General features: G+C 39.1%; 1 protein-coding gene across 3 annotated transcripts in view; it reads right to left on the reverse strand.

Annotated features, from left to right (window-relative positions):
- Nucleotides 1-24,483, reverse strand: part of pex5la (peroxisomal biogenesis factor 5-like a) — a 108,583-nt gene that overhangs the window by 55,583 nt on the left and 28,517 nt on the right. For 2 of the 3 annotated variants that reach the window (XM_074635247.1, XM_074635246.1), the window contains exon 2: nt 4,388-4,492. The exons of the other annotated variant lie outside the window; for it this stretch is intronic. In XM_074635247.1, coding sequence (XP_074491348.1) covers nt 4,388-4,492 — 105 coding nt within the window. The remainder of the gene's footprint in view (nt 1-4,387; nt 4,493-24,483) is intronic. 3 annotated transcript variants of the gene reach the window in all.

Below are 24,483 nucleotides of genomic sequence, written 5' to 3' on the forward strand. Positions count from 1 at the left end.
CATCTTCTGACCTTTAACCCTTTCACTGTGTGTTTTCAGTTTGTGAAAGTTAATTGTAACATTTTTGGTCACCTAATTTCGGTTGTATGTAGCTCCACCCTCATGTCACTTCTGGTTGTAAAAAAAACAAGATGAAATGCTGAACTCGAGGCTTCAAAACGGCAGTCCACAAACGAATGGATGACGTCACGGTGACTACGTCTACTTTTTATATACAGTCTATGGTTAACCCAGGCTTCCTTAGGTTCTGTGAGCGTTACCATAAAAAGAGCCGTTTGGTGTCATTTGACTCTACTACCGCACAAAATGGACCAATTGCGTACTTCCGTCTATGAAGAATGTGAAAAAATATGCAGAAAATTAAAAACTGTGTAAGTTCATGAGTTAATATATTTATTTTACCACTCGATGAACTCTCAATGCCAACTGTTTATTACCAATGTGACAACTACACATTCTACAGCTCTTAAACTTTAAAAGTGATGCAGCAGATTTAAACATTTAGCATTTAGGTCTGATACTCTCCCATAATGAAGGATACATGGAAATCACTTTACTTTTTGGCCAGATCAAAGATTAAATTAATTTTATTGATTGAATATTATAAAACATTTTGTAATCGATTGGGTGGCAGTAGCTCAGTGTGTAAGGACTTGTGAACCGGAGGGTCGCTTGTTGGAGTCCCGGATGGACCAGGTACGGAGTATAGAGTGGTAGTTGGAGAGGTGCCAGTTCACCTCCTGGGCGCTACCAAGGTGCCCTTGAGCAAGGCACCAACCCCCTAACTGCTTTGAGTGCTGTGCTGCGGCGACACATCATTCTGACATCTTTCCACATTTGATGCATGTGTGTGAACAGAATGAAAAAATTTATTTCAAACAAATAAAGTCCATTATTACTATTATCACTTTATTATTATGTTCAATTAGCAGCAGTGTAAAACGGACTTCAGCAAATCAGCACCAACTAATAATTTGTAATAATTGGTAATAATTGGCATTACTAATGTACAGCCATCGGATCTATTCGGTCTCTAAGCACTTTCTCTCCTTCTTTTCACTCCACAGCTCTGAACATAAACTGGTCCTCGCTAACCCACTAATCACATTTCGTGGTACACCCCTCAGCTGCTCTTAGCAAAACAATTAGTGTAGTGCATAAAACGAGCAGGTCTGAACAGCGATCATTGTCAAGATTTCGTTTTTTGGAGGCATCCCTAGTTTGTTGCTGTGTTGTTTTCTGCTGCAGTTCCTACTTGAAAGCGATGTTGCAGGTACTTTAAATGTGACTGGACTGACAGCAGCGGCTGTTAATTATCATGTTTTCAGGTATGTATTACAGTATTACAAGAATCTCTAATAAAACCCATGAAGCCTATTTAACAATGTCAACATCTATTGTCATCGGTTATAAAACAAGGCAGTTTTTCTTTGTTTCTAAAACATTTCATTTGAGAGATACAGTGTTTTTAAATTGGCTGTGCTGTTCTATAATGAATATTTTTATCCATTAGTGCATATATTTCCTTTATCGTGTTGACTCACTTCTGATATGTTTGTCCTGTTTAATGCTTGTTGGTTGGTTTTTGTTAAATGTCATTGGTTGTTGTAGTTGTTGTCACTTTATAGGCAATTAGTATTAGAATTATGAGTAGATAGATGTAGGTTGGTAAGAGATCCATAACGTTAACAATTAGATTAATGTTCTTTTTGTCTTGGTAATATCTTCAGTAAACATGCTTTATAATATGTCATATGTTTGGTTATTACTCAGTGTAGTCTGTGGCTAATAAATGACAGGGAATGCCTTGACTTTGTGGAGCAGTTCTTCTCTCTCAGGCAGGAATAGACACTACTAAATTTGGTTGCCAAAGTACATTTTTGGTGGCCCTTATGTAAAAACAATACAGATAAAGCATTTAATGCAACTTAACACAGTTTTCCTGAACTGTGACATTAATAGAGTGAAAATATGTAATAATTTATTGAAAACTGAAGTTCTTTGTTCTCTCACAGTCTCTTTGTGCACACACAACAAAAGATACAGTGTGAATTGTGTGTTTTTATGTGAGAAATATGAATTATTAGGCAATAAATTATTGTAGTTTTATTTAAATATTTGGTTTGATTGGATTGGCATTAGTAGTTTTAATAATGTATTATAAGCTGCTTAGTGCTAATGTTAGGAAGTTAAACAGGTCATAATTCCCTCTCTAATATCTATTTTGTATTTCTTTCAAACTGTATTTATTGAAGTTTCTCGACTAAAAACTACATTTTACAAGATTACATTTGAACACATCATGATAACATCAGAATTTACCTTTGCTCAATGCAAATTTTTACTGAATAGTTCATGACCGCATCATAATGTAACATTTTCAGTTAGCTCCGATATTTAGCCAAGCAGGACTATGCTGCCCTCCGGCTGCTAACAGCTAACGGTGACAGTATTAATGCCGATCTCCCGATCGCATCCCTAAAGATAACTTGGCATTTCAACTTAAAAAATCAGCCGTTCTTCGCCCATTATGGCGCTTTCAGAGCAAGTCACAGAAATAAATAGAAATTGGGCCTTCGACAAAAGTTTAGTCGTGCTGTATAGCGCTGCATCGCTTGCAGCCAGTTAGGACACTTGTATAGAAAACAATGCAATCTAACTGATTTTGTCGCTGACGCTCGCTCGCGTCTCATTCAGTATACAGTCTATGGTTAGGACATGTACATTGTAATCTCATTGAGACACACAGTGTCTTTCTCAAGAGAGACCTGATCAAACTTGGTGGCCACAGTGGGTCACCTACAGCGGGTATTTGGAGGCCACAGAATAACTTTTTGTGGCCACAGGCCATCAGGCCATGGTTAATGTTGAACCCTGTCAGGTATTGCTTGACTTTTGCAAATGAAGTGCGAGTTTCCAAAGCACGTGCCTTTTTTCTTTGTCTGTTCAGCTGTGGTAGCTATCACTACATGAGCAGGTCGTCATGTGTTTATTTCAAACAGACCAATGTTTGATAATGAAAACTCATACTGTTATTCCTGTGCACCAGAGGATATTTTCTGGTAAACTGCCTTGCTGACACTCCCCGAAAAGCTTAATGAACTTGATAATGGTTCAATCACTATTGTGCTCTATGTGCACCTGTATGTGTTTATGTTTTTCTCAGTTGATCCTGTCACTGGGTTCTCTGAATGATGAGGGTATTGATATTTGCAGGTGGTAAAATGTTATAAACAGGGAATTATCGACCTTTTGTCTCCATAATATTGATTTCTGTGACACTGCAGCATCTTAAGGGACAAGAATTGATTGTGTCTATTCAATAGATGGCAGATAAGTTGTTCTTCACTGATGTTTTCTTGCCATTTTATACAGTAATTTAAATTATGACAAATCATGATTAACACATTCAACAAAAGGGGCTATATTTTAAAATATATATACAAGTCATATCTTGTAAGTGTGAACTCAGCAGCTTCCATCTCTCAGCGAAAATGCTGAGGCGTAATTAAATCCCCTCAACTTGAGTGGAAGCTTTATCTTGTTGGTATGACAGCTTATCAAAACCAGACATTATATTAGAAAACCAAACAAGTATAAAGCATGCTACAGTTCATTAAAAACACAGACAGATATACAAGAGGACACACACAGCAGCACACACACACATACAGTACTGTACGAAAAGCAATCAAGCACAGAGCAGAGAACTCATATTGGCATCTGGAGAACCGACTCCATCCAGCTACAACATTTAAAAAGCAAAAGAGAAGTGAAAAGCTCAGCAACGGGTACAGTCACTTGCTGCAGTACTTTCTACACAGAGAGCTCAATCAATAGCTTAATGCCATGCCGTGTTGGCATAGCATTTTGGAAATGCATTCATACGCTGTTTGTGCATAGGATTAGCTGCTTATGAGGTGTAAAAAGTTCATGAGGGAGTTTTTTTATGTCCTGATTAGAAATGACAGAGGAGGTGTGTGTGTGACCCACTGGTTAATCCCCCCAATACATTCTAAATGCACAATAAATGTTCACTAGAAGAGCACCACAAATCTTTCAGAGGCTAATTTGAAAAGATAAAAAGGATAATTGCAGCAATTTGAGGTTGCTTCTATAGATCATAAGATCATTATTCAGTGTTTGTGTATATGAAGTGATGTATTAGGAGGGTTTTATACCCCATAGAGCAGCTGGAAATGAAATATTTGTTGCTCCTTTGTTAGGTACAACAGTCAAAAGGCTTAAGTGATGAGTTAGTAGACAGTAGAGGTCAGTTATAGGACACTCAAAGCTTTGCTATTGTTCAGTATGACCAACACAGGAGGACGTTCCACTTGGAGGCAGGGGGGAGGGCGAGGGGGGTTTCTGAAATGGTTCTGCCCACCTTGGTAGTCACTGTGAGGAGGGGCTTCCCTTCTGATGACGCCTTACTTGGTATCTCCTTCAGGACCATGGCAACAGTCTTATCTGCAGCCCTAGAGTCTTTCCCCTACAACAGTGAAATCAACAACGACTTGTGTCAGGACAGTTGGACAACTCAGTGCTTTTTGCCCCCGTCCAGGGCATCTTACAGAAAAGACTTTACCTTATGAGGATGGAAATACTGTGTGGGGCTATCTACGGTAACAACACATCGACTGAAGACATTTCCACAAGACTATGGCAATGAAAAGAGGGTAACCGCACAATATAGAGGGTTGACTGTAGACAGTGATGAGCATGGTCGTCCACAGCAGTACTTATCAAGTACGTATGATGACAGAATATTATACAGAGCTCATTACACAGACCATGTTATTTACTAAGGATTATGTACAGTGTATGGCAGATGAATGTCCATGTCTGCTGGGCAGCTGACAGTTGTATGTCTGGTTGTGTTGATAAACGCTACATTATTAAGGTATGTTGGAATCCCGACATAGAAGTAATTGAAAAGTTCAAAGTTCAGTACCGAAAGTAATGTGATGAGTCAGTAAACTGACAGTTCTCATGTTGTCGGCTGATCTGTGAAGCTTCATACTGAAGAAGACCAAAGTTAATGGAAGAATAAAAGAGGAGAAAGGGCCAATAGGCCTACTGGTACAACCCTGTCTCCTACAAAATGATGTTTCCATACAACTAAACTGCATTCTCAATTACGTTTTGAGGGAAGCGTATTTTCTCCCAGATTACGTTTGCAGTTTTAAACAGTTTTAAACAGTTTTAAACATGTGGTTAACATTGTAAAATTGAAACAAAACAAAACTTAACAAAAAAAGCAACAAAACTATTTTGTTAGGTTAAAGTCACTTGTTGCGTCAATCCCTTAGACTTAATTTGTGATAAATCTAAAACAAACGTAATCCACGACAAAATACATTTCCCTCCAAATGTAATTGAGAATCCTGTTTAGCTGTATGGGAATGCAATTTTTAGGGGACAGGGCTGACTCCATTCTCCATTCAGTCCATTCTCTGAATGGTGTGCTTGCCTGTTAAAGGTACCCTGTTGAGTTTTTGGCCACTTGTAGGACAGAACATTTTGTACCGGTGAACATACCTGAATCTAAAATGTATTTTTTGGGAATAGGTGATGAAGAAATGTTTTTTTGGCACACATTGCAGATATACTTTGGGCTTTAGGCCAATTATATTTGTACCAAAAAATCTTGCTGGTTGCATCAAAATGTTTTTGGTAAGCAGTAAACTCACTATCGACGTATCCTGGGTACGCACCCTATTTTTTCACTCTTAATGCTACATTGTGACAACAAATTTGTGTTGAAATTGGCAGGACGAGAGCTAGTTAATGTTAGCTCCGCTAGTGTTAATGAGAGATGCCATTGATTTCATTATGATCCATTCAGGCTCAATTCAGTAAACATGGGACAAACGTTATCCTAACGTTATCATGAAGTGTTCAAATGTAATCTTGTAAAATGTAGTTTTTGCTGGGAAACTTGAATAAATCCAGTTGTTTGAAGTAGATGTTTTCACAGCAATATAAAATAGATTTTAAAGAGGGAATTATGACCTGTTTAACTTCCTAACAAAAACCAGTATGCAAACATTAATAAAGGAGTGTATGTTGAAGTATATGGGATTTATTGTTTTACTTTTGTTTTTTACCGTGGTATCAAAGTGGTCTCAAAAATCGTGGAATTTTACTGGTATTGGTATTGACTAGTACATTTCTGGTATTGTGACATCCCTAACTCGGTTATAATATAATATAACATTATATATGAACCTTCTTACTGTAAGTAATACTTAGATGCCCATAAAACTTACACATCAACGTTATTTTAATACTCTGCCCGGGAACTGCATTATCAAAATGATCATCCATTGCAATCTGCTGCTCTATTGTACAAGGCTTTTAGACAACAGTAGTGATATGATCACAGTATAAGCATGCATCTAGAATGTAATGTGACCTTCACTTTACCAACACTTGCCCTCCGACACACATTAACTGCCCCGTCCTCCGCCTGACACCCACAGCCCCTCATAGAAAGAGAAGTGTGTAGAGCTTATCCGGTAATTGCCAAGGCCACATTACATAACGGTAAAAATTTATTGCATAAGAGGTCAAATTGATTTTGCCAGCTTATTGTCATCTTTTTCACCTCGACTTCATGGCAGACACCACCGGCCTCAGACATTCATTCACTTCACATTTTACCCATAGCCAGAGGATAGATTATATTGTACGCTATTAATCATTTTATGACACACAGATGCAGCAGAATTATAGTTGTCACAGGAGACTACACATTTCATCTCAGAAAAGAGCTCATCCTCTTGCAATTAAATTTGCTGACCAGAGAGAGACAAAACTGCTGCTCATCACACTCAGTTTCTACATTTTGTAGACTCAGGGATGCTGCCTGTTCAGACTGCACATGAAGCACACTAGAAGCCTTTTAGCTAGATCTTATTAGGGCTTTTCACATTTCCACTTGCCAGAAAAAAAGAATTAGGCTTTTCTTCCCCCGATTTCCTCAGCTGATCATGTCACAAAATGCATTTGCCTTGCCTTGAGGGAGGGTTCCCTTGAAAGCCTAATGCTCCTAATAAAGTCCCAAAAGCCACCTGCGCCCACTCTCTAGCTTAGTCTCACTCAGTATAATTGAACAACATCCATCGCCAAGACGACACCAGCAGCAAAGCAGCATTCACACGGCAAAAGATGATTCAGGAAAGCTCTAATCTTTTTTTTTTTTTTTTTTTCTGAATGGCAAACGATGCAATTTGAAAAACGGTGAATGTGCCGTGTGTGCAGGTGTTGTGTGAGCCAACTGTGTCGAGGATATCTTCCACCAGGCACACAGTCGGTTGGTATTGGCTTACAGTCTTGGCCTGCCCACTGCTGTGTTGTTTTGTTTCGACTTTTGCAAAACTGGCTCTTATTTTTCTAGAATATAGAAATGTTTGGCAGCGCACTATGGTGGACAGTAATTAAGGTCCTTGATAGAAGGGCTGCTCAATTATGGCAAAAAAAAGAGCACACTTTTTCATTTTACAGCTAAACAGTTCACTACAAGATGTTTCTGAAAACATTTGAGGCGAGAAATAGGCATTACAGTAACAGAATATTGATTCATATTTGATCAGCGCTGCCTAATTTGACAGTTTGATCAGAGTTTGTGAGTGATTTACAGCTGCCTCCGTTGAATGAACAGCCAGTAGGAACGCTCTCTCTCTGAAATGACCTGGGGTTGGCCAAAGTCTCCCATCACAGGCTAGATTTTTTAAAGCCTGAAAACAGAGCCATGAGTCTGCCTACTGCAAGTTTAGCATGATTACTCATTGACATTGGAAACATCATGCATTAAGAAAGAAAATTGTGGAGCCTACATTTTAAAATTAAATGCATCAATCTGGTGTAGGGATGCTAATTTTGAAATGTGCTCACCATTGTCACACACATACTGTCTGTCAGCGCGTGTAACTTCAGCGAGTTTCCGACAGACCGTGTGTCTGTTGTCGGTGGCGTCATAGCTGTGAACGTAGGTGTAGCAGACAGTGTGTGTACAGTTTATTTGTCGGTGAATAAATGCTACCAGGCTACAACTCCTTCGCTGAAGCGAGTTATAGACGGGAGCCAACTTCCTGTATCTGTAACGCCGGCTCAGACTCTCTTAAAGTGGGTTGTTAAGGTGGACCAGCTTTTCTCCTTTAAGTGACACGTTTTTCTCAGCTTTTTAATTAATTATTAACATTTTTTTTAACCGTTTTAATCGTTAGCGTTAATCGGTTAAAATGCTTAATGTCGGTTAACGGTTAGATGGTTAATTATTAACATCCCTAATCTGGTGCACATTGAGAGCAAAATTAAGAGGCTAGATCTATGAAGAACTTTATGCTCTACTATAAAATTAAATCATAAACTCATTGGTTGTATAGATGGAGATGATACGGCAAAAAAAGTCCCACCCACAAAGCATAGTAAACGAGACTCGGTCCATGTTTCAAGATGGGCCAGGTGGGTTACCGACATCGCCGCACTGAGGCCAGTCTGCCTCACAGCGAGCACGAAGCGTTGAGATCCGGGTGAGGTGTGCTGTAAAGCGCCACCTTCATCCCAGGTCTTTCCAAGCTGACCTACAGCCGGTTGCGGTTGCACCACCACGGAGGAAATATACCCTGCCGAGCGGTGCAAAAGTTCACCGCTGTACAGGAAAGTGGTGCACTGGATTTATAATACAAGACATAACGATAGCGTCATTAGGAAACAGAATGTGGCATAAAAATCATTGCATGTTGATTATCTGGTTTTCATTATCTTTGGAAGCCAAAATTGTAAACGAATTTGGATTAATTGCACAGCCCTACTAGATAGCTTTATTTATTTTTACAACTTTGTTGTCCTGACGAACACAGCAGTTTGAAACCTTCACAAATAGGATAATTATGTGCTGAAAATAAGGAGAATAAAGGCTTTTTTTCAAGCGTGCAGGCTGCCAAAGACGGAAATATGAATTATTAATTGTTTTATTTAAAAACATCTGATTTCAGTGTCTGAGCTGAATGAAACAACTGTAACACATTTTCATTAGTTTTCTTCCCTAATACAGCAGCATCTGATTAAAGATTTGGTCACCGTGGAGATGTTCGGGAAGATAAAATAAAATAAACAAAAACAAATTATCTACAGCAGATGAGATTGACAGCAGTATTATGGAAACAGTTTAATCAAATCACTGGTGGCAGAGAACATAAATGTTGCTGTTTATCTCAAGGCTTAGAAAATTAATTTACAATCTCCCAGCCACCACAGGGTGTTCATCACTCTAAACTAATACATTTACTGGAAAGCAACGCAGGCGTTTTCATAGGTAGGATTGAAAAGCTTTATGAATTTCATAAGATACAGTGGAGTCTGGAGAGAGTTTGTTCCACATGATGCAATAAGTTGTATCTATTCTGGAGAAAAGCATCATTACTTGAAAATAGTCTTCATGAAGAACTGCAGTTTTGCTGAAGCAGTGACCTTGTTGGGTGAAGGAGGCTTCAGTCTGACTCAACAGATCGCCTCATTGCTGCTTTGAGTTCCTTCTACAGAAATATGATGAATCATTGAGCTAAGGAGCTAATGGTGGCCTGTTTTGTCCACCCAGAGGACTGATTAAAAAATGCCAAAAGAATGTTTTGGACATTTGCTGTCTTAACAAGCCTGGGGTTTTCTACTTGCCAGCAAATTTGAAAGCATTCCTCAATATTACTGTATTTTCCCCACCGGCACTATTTGGCACAAGTACAGGGGAACTTCTCAGTAGATGAACTTCAAAACTAGAATGTTATTTTGTAGTTGGAGTTGGAGTAAAGCTCTTTTCAGACATTGAATATGAAATATTGCTGACTCTATCTCTCTGTTAAAGTAATGCCTTTTTGTCATTCAGACGTACAGTAGGTGTCACATTTGACCCAGGTCGCAACTCTGCTCATGACCTGTTTTTAAAAAGCATCTGGTATCCGGCTTCCATCAATGACCACCTACATTCAACCCCGTGTATCCAGTATGGGACTGTTTGAGACTAAATCTGACGAGCTGTCCCCATGAAGCAGTTTACACAGATATCACAACATGTTTTGCATAAGCTTACATTTCACCAGGCTGTGGTACCTGCACTATTTTTCTTATGCTTATTCTTAATTATCTGCCCATTTACGTTGAAATAGACTGAAACAGTCAACAGTATTAATCAACTGAACAGGTGTAAAAGTAAAGGGTAATGCATCCCAAACAATGGAGGCATGTTGGCTCCGACTAATGGTGAGTAAAATTAAATTTCTAATGCAGACCGGCTCCATTGTACCATCTTTTGTGTCATTCACAAGATTGCAATAAAATAATCTACACCAATTTCACGTGTCATTGCTTCTACACAAGGAAATTATGTTTCTTACTAAACCTCTTTAGAGATGAAATACTGTAAATGGTTGCATGAGAGATGAGACAGTTTTAAAAAGAAGGGGAATTTTGACCCGTCGGGAGATGACTGTACCGGACTTTTTGAAATAACCTATTATACTGTAACCTTGCGTTGGTATGAAAGGGTGAACAGAGTCACCAGTTCCTGTACCATGGTTTACAGTATTGTAGTGACCATTGAAAACAACTCAGTAGACATTTCCCCTCTCCATTAATTCATTTAATTTCCACAGGCTACATGTCGAATCGGCTCTTTAATCGGTTAAAGGAATCCTAACTTGAAGTTATTCTGTCACTGTCTGCAAAATAAAAGTAGTGGTTCCAGTAGATTGAGGTTTTTGTGGGAATATAAAGCACTTACTTAACTTCACAGTAGCCCCATTATTCATAGTTCATGTAAAAGATGGATTTCATGAGGGAATACCAAGTGCTCCAAATCCGGGCACCTTTCTGTTGATCCGTTTTATGGTGTTAAACTGGTGACATTCAAGTCCTGCATTATATAACAGGAGAGACTTCCTACTTCCCTCCAAGATCTATTTCAGAGAAGGGAAAAATAGCTACCTGTATAAAGCACTGGTTGTAGACAGGAGAAAAAAGGAGGATAAAAAGCCTGGAAGAGAATAGATATTTGTTTATCTCATCTCACATGCAATATGGATATCCAGGTATGAATGTTGAATAACATCAATTCCCTGCTGTATTGCAAAAAATGGTCAGAGCCTGGAGCACAATCTGCTGGCTGGGTTAGCCACATGCTACAGTATCATCTGGCTGTGATAATGCAGTGTAGTTTTTGATGCCTCTCTCAGCGCACCTGGCAGACCTTTAGCCTCTCACCTCTCGCATGATTCGCTCTTCGCTTCAGAGAAATGCCACAAATAATGGCTGGGATGTCTCTCTGCAGATGGATTATTGATCATATTCAGGGATGAGCTCTTGAGAGGAAAACATGTGGCACACTACTGTTTACAGTGAGCCGATGTAACAGCAAATAATGACCACAGCATCATAACTGGGACTTATATTAATAGACTCCTCTGGTTGCAAAAACAAGTCTGATTGTATAGAAGTCTATGAGAAAAGGACCCTACTTCTCACTTGATTTATTACCTCAGTAAACATTGTAAACATGAGTTTATGGTCTCAATCGCTAGTTTCAAGTCTTTTTCAATACAGCATGATGTTCATTTAGTAAATTATGGTCCCATTGAGAGTCAAATAGACCATAAAGCAGGGTACGCTTTCGGGTGTGGCTACCTTGTGATTGACAGGTTGCTGGACCGGTTTGGGAGTTGTCCGTGTTTTCATCTTGCAAATTGTGTGTTTTCAGTTCATGAAAGTTAATTATAACCTTTTTGGTTGCCTAAAAATGTCTTATTCAGTGTTCGGTGTTACTTAGCTCCACCCTCTTGTGTCACTTCTGGTTGCAAAGAACCAAGATGGCGACGGGTAAAATGCCGACTCAAGGCTTTGAAATGATCCATAAACCAATGGGTGACATCACGGTGACTACGTCCACTTCTTATAAACAGTCAATGGTCCTAGCCCCTCATTCAGAAAGTCAAATCTGAGGGGTTGCGATATGATTAACAAGGCAGGAAATCAGAAAGATATATTTCTGATACCCAAATGTATGTTCATTTTGACCAAACTTAAATTACTGGACCATTTTAGGTGTTTCAGGCCTTTTAAAAATGATTCAAACTGGTCAGAACTGGTAGACGAATGCAACCAGTGGCGAGGGGGAGCAAAGTACACAGTGTGTTGTTTTAAGTGGTTACAAGCTGAAAAGGTCAGGCACAACACGTTAAGAGCTGCAATGATGGCCACTCAGTGAGCAGGCACAAAAGTAAGTGCAATTTTATGCCAAAATAAGAGCCAAAATTGCAGCGTGCCACCAGATCTCCTCAACTACAACCTCAGCTCTGCCACTCTGTTCACTTTGAGGCAAGGCAGGTTTGTTTGAAACCATAAACAGACACCAAAAAAGCATTGCATTAGCATTTCTACCGACACGGCTGCACATGGAAACTTTGAAAAGAAGACAGAATTATGCCGAGTCAGACACATTTAATCACAATGGACTCAGTCATACTGTACAAACTGTGGGCCGCTCACTCTGGTGCTGAGGCTCGGTGTGTAATAGGATCCTGAACACTCCAGATATTAAAGCCAATAAAATGACTTCCAATAGTGCTAATATCCCTGATAAGCTAGGCTAATACCTATAAATGCTACCCTGGGTCTTCAGTTTTATTGCTGCCATTTCAACTGAAGCGACCCATGAGGAGGTTTTCTATCAGTGTGACATTTCCTGCCACTGTTTATTGGCTTTCATAGACTTTATGGGGATTGCTTCTTATAATGAATGGGGCTTGGCGGCAGCACACCTAATATGTCACTGAAAACTGCAACCTGATGTTGTTTTGAAGAATTAAGTTTGATTACAGCTGCTTATATCACTGTCCAAAACTATTGGCCTGTACTGTGGTTCTGTGGTAGTCTTTGCAGCAGTATCACGTCAAAGACTCAAGCTTTTTTTGGCGAAGGAAATTTACGCTCCAGTACAAATAACGGCCTTCTACGCCAAGTCTCACATTTAGTACTCAATCACGTACCCAGAGTGGTTTATAACGACTTGAAAAATGTGACATTAAGTCATTGCCAGCCAGATAAACTTGTCTGAGCACTAGACATGATCTAACTCTCAAGGCCTAAAAGAGTTTAAAGGCACATTCAGGATCACAGACACGTTTTGGTTGGTGAAGCAATGTTCTTTTTTGTTCGTGGCCAAATTATCTTATTTAATTGCAATTATTCTAATTTGAACATAATTGTAACCCTGAAAAACAGCATGGCGGATTTATTTCCCGTCTCTAATCAGTTTTCTGATTCCTTGGTTGCTACCTTATTTTCTCCATAACAAAAGTGCAATTCAGGCAACGGAACTAATTAGAGGCATCTGAGGCTGCAGCAAAGTTGTCTGTTTTTAATTGTCTCTTGTGTGCATATAATGTGATCTAATGCAACATAATGTAGCATAGGAAAGTATTTATCACAGTGGTAGAGGCAGTTAAAGTTAGTAAATTCATTTAATTCCCAATTTAATTGGGAAAAGTGAGTGAGTGCACTTCCTAAAATGTCAAACTATTCCTATTATGTCAAACTATAACAAAGTTATACAAACTGCCGTCTGTCTTCAGTTGCTCCTAAAGTAGTGTTATTATGGTATAGATGGCCTCTGAGCGAAGCGATTGGCGTTACCACGGTTTTGCGGTTTGTCAGTTGGTTGCAATCTGCAACAACACCACTAGATGCCTATAACACTGTACCTTAAAAGATTCGTGTTTGAAATATCAGTTATACATTGTTTTAGACAAAACATAATTCCTGTGGTTTGTTTAATATCAGCTAATAAAACATTCTGCAAACTCAATTCAAATTGCATTAAATGTCTGATCTCCTCAAAAGTGAGCTTACATTATATGGTTTCTGCTTTGATTCAAATAAATAGATTTAGAAATAAAATATAAATGCATGAAATGTATTTGACCAAAAGCCCTCCAATCACTTCCACATCCTCTTTGTTTTCAACTCTTCAGTCACTTTAAAGTGAATCAGCTTATTTCATTTGTACAGATTTTCACCCACAGATCGCTTGGACAGCAGTGCTCCGCCGGTGATCTGTGTAAAAGTGTTTGCCTGTCAGGAATGTCTCCCATAGTACTGTGACAGACAAATCTGTATGGATTTAAGCTTTGGTGACGCTTTAAATCCCTCAGTCAACAAAAGTGGTTTCAGACGATTTGCTGAAAGCCACCCTGTGGCGGCATTGCTGCACCTGCAACATTTAACTACTGGAGGGCATGTCAGGCTTCCGCTGTCAATCAGACCCAAGACAAATACTTTTTAGAAATGGCCTTAGTTCAATCAGGTATCACATAGGTGATTCCAGCTTTTGTCCTCATGTGGAAACCCAAAGATCCTGGTATCCCATGCAGCAGCTTAAAACTAACACTAAGGATTATGTTGAAACACTGTTCAACCGTGCTCTGCTGGGAATGACAGGAGGATGCACACTCTCACAGTTACTGTAATAGAGCCCATAGGACCAAATATAAAACCAAAATCCTCAGACAAGCTGGTATTGTGCACATGCTGAAAAAAGAAAACTTAAGGCGGATCCGAATAATGTTTATCCTATATGCAGTCCCCGATTTATTAACCAAGACTTAAAGGTAGTATTGATAACACTGATAACATTCAGCCACTAGATGTCACACTCTACCTCCCCCGGTCCATTGCATTCACTTCACAACAAGTGGTTGCCAGTTTGTTGCACAACCTGCATATTTTATGGTCAAGTGGAGTGAGACTCAGACAGACATGTCAAGTGATGAATCTTTCGCGGTAGAGTAATGAAGTCATTTTTGCAACATGTAGCTATACATTAGCTATAGATTTAGATTACTTTGTGAGGTGATGTTTCAAGATTCATGTAAAGTAATCTGAGGATATGGCTATTTCGTTTTAGGTAATGTTTTGCTTGTCATCTAAGCAGTGGTGTAGTACAGGGAATACGCAGTTATACTGCGTATACCTACTTATTTTTCAGTCGGTCCCCCACTTCTAAATCCCCCTGAAGCGCATCTTCATTATACATTGTTCGAGGGAACCATAAAGTGAGGTAACTGGATGCAACTGTCACTAATGCTAATGTAATCCCCCAGGGATTGAAGCTGTTATTTTTCTCATTCTGACAATCTAACCGGTGACAACACATTAAGGTTGTAAGTACTATCACTGTTGGTAGTTGTTGTGGATTTTGTTTAAAGATTATTTTTGGGAGGCTTTTTGCCTTTATTTGAGAGTAATAATATAGACATGAAAGGAGGAGAGAGAGAGGGGGTGAAATGCAGCAAAGGGCCGCGGGTCGGATTCAAACCTGGGCCGCTGCAGTGAGGACTCAGCCTTAGTACATGGGCACCCCCTCTACCGAGTGAGCTACGTGGGTTTTGTTTAAATATGCCGAATTGCGTACGTATGGGTTATTGTTGTTTGGACGATTAAGCTAAGACCGTTAATATGTGCTAACGTCAGTTGTCAGTTGTTGCCACGGTAAATATTCACGTATTCTACTGCCTGATGGAGAGCAGTCAGAAACCAGTGTCAGTGCGGCCAGGCATGGCAGAGGCAGCCTTCTTTTGTCGTTGAGCACTTGGGATTGGTACCGGAGTGAATTTGTTTTGTCCACACTAACTGGAAAGTTGATGTGTATATATACTGTATATATATAGAGAGAGATAAATTATTAATCTACATAAAAATGTTATCAAAAGACCTTTAATTAACTACAGTTTCATCAACAAACAAGATCTACAGTAAACTGTCCACTATTCGATTTACGTACACAGAAATAATTATTCCACTGGTTCCCTGTAAACCTAATTTCAGCGCAGCACAACTGAATATATTTCATTACAGAGAGGATGTTCCATGACAGAGCTTTCACAGAAATGAAGTGACACTCTAGGAAAGGCAGAGGACCGTAATGCGTTATAATGGGGATATATGGTGAAAACGTCCCTGAGGTGTTTACAGGCTGCCGCTCCCAAGGACAGCTGAGCAAATAAGGCTTAAATAGAAATCAGTGGGCATCAGGCCGTCTAGTGTGTGCCAGACTATTATGGCTCAGACACCCACGAACCTACCTCCAAGTTCACACCATTAAGAATCACCTTCCTGAGCTACCGGTCTCTACAGCGGAGGTGCCAGTGCAGTGATTGGCAGGACGTGTAGCAGTGCTAGCACACCACTGTCTGCCGCTGGACTGTTCTCACACTGACAACCTGGAAAAAGACCATGCTCAACAACTGACTGATTAGAAGGAGTGTAGTGTATGTATCATATGTACTGTAGGCGCAAGAGTCTTTGGAAATCAGTGCTGATAAAATTGAGTAACATTTGCACACTAACTTCACAAATGTATTTAAATGGACATTTCCATCACAATCACATCTTCGTCAGGCCAAAGGATTAAAATTGGTCACCACACCCATATATTGTACGTACCAATAGGCTGTTAAGCTCTATGATGACAGGTGTGGTTAACCATTCAACTCACCGAGGGTGGTAAACATCTCAAAACAATCAACAATTCAAGAAGTACACAGTACAATATAACCTCAACACAATGATACATCAAATATATCAAGTACATTAAAAAATATCCAAAATAAATAATGTAAGTTGCATTAAAGGAAATATTAAAATGTTGTATATGACATAAAACATTCATATGTTTACCAGAAAATCTCCACTCATATACATAGTATTTTTCTCTGTCATACATGTATGTTATTGTCGAGACAGCTAAAGTATCAACAAGAAGTCATACCCAAAATATCAACAATTATGGAGAACCACCCTCCCACTCTACTGATTAGTGTAATACAGTGTAATACAATACAGGTGTGCACGCTACTGCTGAATGCTGACAATGAAGACCCATGTCGGTCGCAACGTGTTGGTCATTTCAAGCAATTATTGCCATGTAAAATAAAGGAATTTTAATTTTGCACAAACTCTACAGTGTGTCTTGGATTGTTGTTGAAGGAGACTTGCATTTTGTACTTTTCTGAGACCATATTCGACCCATGCAATGAGCCCCTCACAAGACTGAATGAGCACAGTACACCTGAAGGATTCAAAGAGCACCTGTATGTGATTACCACAAAGACCAAGCAGCGCTTCTACTCCATTATCTTCATATCAACAATTAACTTTTCTAATTAAAGCTAGGGTCGGTAATCTTGAGAAACCAGTAAGTGTATGCTACATTTTAAAAATAATCCAACCTAAAAACCCAGCCCAGTGTTGCCAACTCTTCTCCAATGAAAATAGCTACCAGCACTAGCTCCAAAAGTTTCTAAATCTAGCGAGGAAGTCTCCAAGTCTGCAACACTGACAGTCCCCTCCAAAGCTAATCCTCCATAATAATCATTATGAACATAAACATATAATAAACATGAACCGCGAACATGGCTATTGTTAGTATTCACAGCTGTCAAGCTAGCAAACAGGCATGTAGGTAAGTAGACAGGCAGGCCGTCCAATCATTACATTCGGACCGATTAAATAATTGGATGGGTTTATTACAGTCCAGCGATAGCCACAGATACCGCATTTTTTTCTTTTTTTTTGGTCAGAGCATTTGATTTATTGATTGCTGTCGGGATGTAATGAGAATTTCAACTAATATAACAAAAAATGTTTTTGAAGAACACTACCAACCCAAGCTTTAAATTTAATTGATCACCAACAATTTAACTAATAAATAAATATCAACCCATCTGTATGTTTTTATCCTGTTAAGCGTTGTGGTATACCACAGAAGATAGGTCTCCAGTCTGTCACAGGGCTAACATGTACCGGCTTAATGGTTTCCAGTTCAGCCAAATTAGCCAACTTGCACTTCTGAAGATAAGGAAGTTCAGAAAACATGTTTCTAACAATTAAGTACATTTTCAGCAATGATTGGTGTACATGTGCTGTTTCCTAACTGTCACTGTCTGTAACACTTTGAGACACTGCAGATGCAATTACAGCCCAGCAGTCGGGACATTTCCAGTTTATGAGAGCCTGAATATAACTCAGTACTCGCCTACAAATGTTTTCATCTCTTACGTAGAAGTTGCTTGAGGGAACTGTTAGAACAGATGACATGTAAGGATGTAAGGCTGTAGGGAGCTCACACATGCTGATGTGACTCTACGTGGTTGCTAGTTTGAACCTCAGGCCATCAGGAAATGGAAGTGGAAACATCCTCACATACTACAGCATTGTTAAAAAAAGAAAAGGAAAATCCCTTCTGGAGGTGTTGAACATCTGTTAACGTCTTTTTTTTTTTTTTTTTAGAAAAACAGATCATTGTCTTAATGGCTAATAACTTCTCAAACTACTTAATAGATTTTTTATTTGGTTACAAAAGAGAAGAAATACTAAAAGATAAAAAGATGATTTTAAAAAAATGGTATTTAAGGAAGACTAAAAAAGAAACGGTAAAGAAACGGTAAAGTAACAAGTGCAATTGTGACCTTTTTAAGGCAGTTATGTTTAAAAAGTCTGGTAAATTATGAGTCTGGTGCACACAAACAGCTGGACATCTGCCATCCGTCAGCATTCTTAAATCTGACCACACACTGTTGTCTGGTTTTGAAAACCTCATAACTATTCATGCTTTTATTAGAACCACACATATTAAATCAATCTCAGTTTGTTCATTTAAAAAAAAAAAAAAAAAGGAAACGAAACAAGGGATTATAACACCCATTGTATAAATATAAATTGCTCTCCAATATGAAAATACGTTATTGTCAATATAAATTGGTTGTTTTGGATTTAGCCATTAACAGAAATGAGGATTTTAACAGTTCACCTGAGGACAGTAGTTAAACATTTGTGACAGACAAATATACTTTTATTGATTCCTGAACAGGAACATAATTAACATGAAAGAAAATGACAAAAGCATAATTTGTAATTGGATGTTTGGAGTAGAATGAGATCCCTTCTTCGATTTTTAGATTTTACGCACTTAAAAATGTCCCTGCATGGCTGACTTGAACTTGAACTCGACTTGATTAGTGTAACTGAATTACATGAATTATTAATCTCTTTCATAAATAACACAAGCCAACAATCAAATTTGATATCACTTTGTCTTTTCCTCTTTTGGTCCAAATAGAATTTCATGCTAAGTCGGCCAAGAAATTCAACGGCATGCACCGTAATAGAAATTAATGATTCCAGACATTTTCTGACCCTGACAATTGAACGCTGAGACGCTGAACTAAAAATCACAAATGAATGCAAAGAATCACTCTCTGATTGCGAGACCCTCTCCCATTAGTCCTAATTGCAAAATAAGACTTCAAATGCCGTCACTGTTTGTCTTCAATAATCTCTCCATCAATCACTTTTTAATATTAATCACCCTCTATTGATTATTCTCCATCAATTATATGATGTGTAGCGTTCAACATTTTAATCCAATATTGCAGATTTGTGTGCTCACATTTGTCACATTGTCATACAGTATACTCTGCATGGAGAGCAACTCAGGCAAATCAGATTCATCTATTCCAAGTGTAGCTGGATCGTGTCTTTGCATCAGGTGAACATATAAAAGGCTGTCAGCCAGCGTCACAAAGTGTCTGAGAGAGGCTGCTCCACCGCGTTTGCATAACTTTGAACTCCAGTTTCAGACAGTGAGACTAAACACAGGCCTGAATTTTCTCGAGATAAACAAGCTGACATAAAAGATGAGACATGTTAAACTGGTCTTAATTATTTGTTTATGCTTGACAACAACATTTTATGAATTATTCATTGTTGAACCTTTTCAACAGACCTTCTAAACAGCACAGGCTTTTGGAAAGCCACAAAAAAACAACATGAATTCACAGTAATTTTGAATTGTATTTATGATATTGATATTTAATACAATACTCAATATGCATCCAAACTCACTTATGAAATAATGGAAGCTGTTGTTTAAATGGGATGACAATGCAATGTGAATTGTGTCAGTATCAATTGCAGTATGCTTGAAATCATGTATTTGGACAGTAGAGTTTTGTAAAACAATAATAGAAGTGAATCAACAGATGCAGGCTGTTCTCATACACCGTTCATAGCTATACCTACAAAAAGTCATTAACTAACTGTAATTTGCGTTTATCCTAAGAAATCAGTTTGTATGTAATGGAAGTAATTGTGAACTAGGAGGTATAAAGAGTGACAAATGCCATGTAGGGAGGAGGTCGGGTGGATGATCGGGTCAAAAAACACCAGACTTTCGCCCAGGAGACCGGTGTTCGTACCCCGTGTGAAACCAGAAGTCAACGTTGATTTATTTGTCACAAGCGGAAATTGACATGTGCGCAACGTGTTGCTGGACATTTGTAGGAAAACGCACAAAAAATGAGGAATACTTTTTTGTATGATATCACACAAACCGTTGTATGAGAATACATTGATAGATGACACTGCTATACTGTATAGGGGATCACATTTTCAGATCACCTATCCTATGCAAAGCAACATTAGAAACAACATTAGAAAAGCAGCCGAGTGATGAACCACGCCATGAATCTAAACCTTCCAGCCTGCATGGAAGCGATGTGTATGCAATCCCCGTGGATACTGTAAGCTCATTTTGAAACATGAAACACTGCCATGCTGCTCATGAAACATTAACACGGGATCACAGAGCATGTAAAAAGCATGTCAATTTCAACTTAGCCTGTACAAAGACCGACTCTAGAGGCAACTGGCATCCTACACTAGAGGACGTATGTTTTACTCATTAATATGGATGCACACTGGACACTGTATCCGCTTGGCTGAACACTCTCGTGAACTGATGAGAGAAACGACTCAGGAAGTGCCGGCATCGGCGTAAAACGTGGCCCGTGGTATTCGTTACAGACAGCTTTGGGCCCCTCCCAGTTGGAGTACTCACATGAGATGTTTTTTGGCAGTTGAATATTTCATTAACGAGAATCGGATTTGGCAAGAAAAACACAAGGATTTTGCTGAGGTTTCTGGTGTGCTTGGTTGAGCGCTCTGAGTAGTGGATAATGCGTTCCCATTTCTCATTATAACTGCATATATTAACATTTTTTAATATTGTGTAACTTGGGCTACTAATATAGAATACATACACAGATTTAACAGTCTGGCTGGAGGTACAGTACATGTAGGGCATGGCATGTGTGGAGGCGATAATGGGATTTAAAACTAATTAAGCTGTCAGTAAATGTGCATTTTGTCACTTATGATGTCCCGTTTCATGAGCAAACAATTAGGGGCTGGTGTCATTCATATTTATAGTATTTAATAAAGATAACATCTCAGATATAAACCACATTTCTGGAATCCATATGGCTTCGGTGCTGTGCTTGAGTTGTATTTCTGTTCACTTTTATCTTACTAATTGCAACACTTGCATGTGTGTCGTGTTATTCACATGCACAATCTTGTGTTAACATCCTCTCAGATGCACTACGCTGTGTTTACTGTTCTCTCAACATGCTCTTCTTTCCTCTTTCCCCCTTAAAGCTGTATTCGCTGGGGACGACTCCACTATCAGCTACCACGGCATGAATGTTTAACTTCCACTCCTCTTAGCAGGAGAAGATTGATTCTTGCTTTGGACTCTTTAAATTACTCGTCGTGTCTGTCGACACAGGAGTGAGATTGAATTGTAAAGCTCTAAAGTTAAGTCCATCCAGAGCCCGCAGCTGGGAGAACCCAGTGTTGGTTCTTTATGGTCATGTCAGCCACAAGGACATGAGAGCAGGCTTTCATGTGAGCGGCCATGACCACATAGTCAACACACAAGCATATCAACCTGCTGACACCTATTAATCATTAAAGCTCTATGACACTCAAATTCTTGAATCTGCAATTATACTACACAGGTGTCACTTGTGTCACTTTGCCATCAGCTCCAGAAATGAACAAATCCTCAGTGCGTCCCTGCTGGTCTTTTCCTCTCCCCCAATTTATTTATTTGGTTTTCAGTACTCAGCATATGTAATATGATAATCAACATATCCCTGTTTGCAAAAAAACGAAATAATAATGATAATAAAATAAAATTTACAATAAAAGACAATAATAATCAAAGGATGATAAGGTGGACAACATTAACAAAAGCGGTTACAAAGTCACATTTTGAACTGATTTGACAGGTTTTAAATACATTCACAACTGGTTAAGTATATGATAAAAGGCTGCCATACTAGGGATGTTAATAATTAACGCTACCGGTTAAACGGTTAAAAGCAATATTAATAATTAATTAAAAGCTGAGCGGCTCAGAGGAGCTTTAAAAAGAAAAGCTGGTCCACATTAACAGCCCAGCTTAAGAGGCGGAGCCGGAGATGCAGGGTACAGGAAGTCGACTCCGGTAGTTGTAGCATTTATTCACCGACAAATAAACTACACACACTGCTACGCCTACGTTCACAGCTATAACGCCACCAACAATCCCACATTCACCGCCGCCACACACACGGTCTGTCGGACACTCGTTAAAGTTATGCCGAGCAGACACACAGCTGACAACCTGCTAAACTAAACTAAATGTGTGGTGGAGACTTTTACTGGGAATGTTGCGGCATGTCCGCGTCACTACATGCAGAACCGTGGGTGCTACAGCAGCTCTCCTGATGGTGAACTGGGGACTCCGTTGTCTGTTGTGCTCATACACTGCAGCTGGTGCACCGCTGCATGTGAGGCACAAATCTTGTAGGGTTAATGGTTAATAATTGGTTAACGAGGGTCGGTTATCGGTTAAGAACATTTTCAAAATTAGCATCCCTATGCCGTACTTTAAAGAACCTGTCATTAGACTAGGTTTACAAATTGTAAGCACTTTCCTTAATCGATGGTAACCTTAATGTTCAATCAATCGATTCATCGTAATTAAAAAAACATGACAATTTTGCAACATAGAAATAATGCTTTTACGGCCAATAGCTATCCAAAGTATTATATCAACAGGTTGCTGTTGAGGCATTAAGTGGGAAGTTATGTCAAATTTGTCTGAAGGTGTTCAAATGAAGGGACTACTGTATATTGTCAATGTATAAGTACTTAAATGTGTTAATTCCCTCATTTTGACACAGTAGAAAGGTATTATCCTTGATAGAGGGTGGAAATTGGTGTTTCAATGCGATTGGAGCACAGATGAAGCCAACTTGCCCGCCGAAATGTCTTCTGCAACTGAACCCACACATACAAAGACTGTCGGACTATAGGATGTGTAGAAGTATCATGTAGTCATAGGTCATAGCTGTCTCAGTATAAAGTAGAGCAGACAAGGATGTCCCTGCTGTTCTTTTTCCTTTTTTTACATCTTCTTTTCCTGCCAAGAGCAAATTTGAACGGCTGCAAATTAAACATCAGAGACTGCTTCCATGTATGGACTGCTGCTCATTTGGATTAAGAAGTTCATTAATTTAGACCTGAGAGAACTTGTCAATGGAGCTGTGATGTTGAGCATGTAACAAGTGGAATATAATGCCAGCCAAAACGTGTGTTATCCAACTTAACAAATTCCAAACAGCTTGCAACAACAAAAGATCACATTGCCAATGGTCTCAGCCCTTTGATTGACCTTAGATCAGTCCCTTTAGGATGCTCCTTCCTTGCTGACGTGACTCAAACAGCTGATGCAACATCATACTGTAGCCGTATGTGTTCACTGTTTGTTCTTTACAAAACAAAGCTTATTCATCCTCTGCTCTTTCCCTGCTGCCATCTGGACCCTTCACTCTGATGTTCTAAGGTCAGGACCTTACTATGCTGCAGCCTCACGTAGTGTGCATTCGGTCATCAACGTGTTCATGGTCAACGCCAAAGACAAGAGTCAGAAATGAAAGGAATATCAGGGAACACATGGCACTTAAAGTTAATAGATTGCCTGTGAAATTGTAATTGAAGGGTCAAATAGCACCCTGTACAATTCATAGTGCTCTTTTACATGAACTCCGAGCATATTTTATTGTTTGCGCTGTAACAAATAGGTTTAATGTGAATTCAGCTACTGTTCCCTGCAGACTTTAGACAATACTTGATGGATCTTGACCAGGACCATGATATTCAGGAAATCCTGGCTCAGAAAACAAGTTTATTTTTGATGGGGAAACAATGGAAAACAACAGTATAAGACAATACAAAATGTTTTTAGCCAGCAGTGGAGCAAAATGTTCACTCGACATGAACCACAGCATCAACAGCAAGGAAAAAAGTCATCAATGACATGGAGAGAGGTATACTAACTGTGGACTGAGAGATGAAAATAAACTCTTAATGCTCAGTAGTAAGTGCTGCTGCCAGTTTTAATCAGTAGAAAAGAAGTACAAATTTAAGTGCCTCAAACTTACTATGAAATACAAAGAGTTTTATTTACAGTATTGTAAAGGATGGAGGTGGTGGAGGCTGGAGTAATCATCACTCGGTAGTGTGCAACCTACTCTTACAGGGCAC

The sequence above is a fragment of the Sebastes fasciatus genome, chromosome 5 (genome assembly GCF_043250625.1).
Source record: "Sebastes fasciatus isolate fSebFas1 chromosome 5, fSebFas1.pri, whole genome shotgun sequence".
In the NCBI taxonomy this organism is placed as follows: domain Eukaryota; kingdom Metazoa; phylum Chordata; class Actinopteri; order Perciformes; family Sebastidae; genus Sebastes; species Sebastes fasciatus.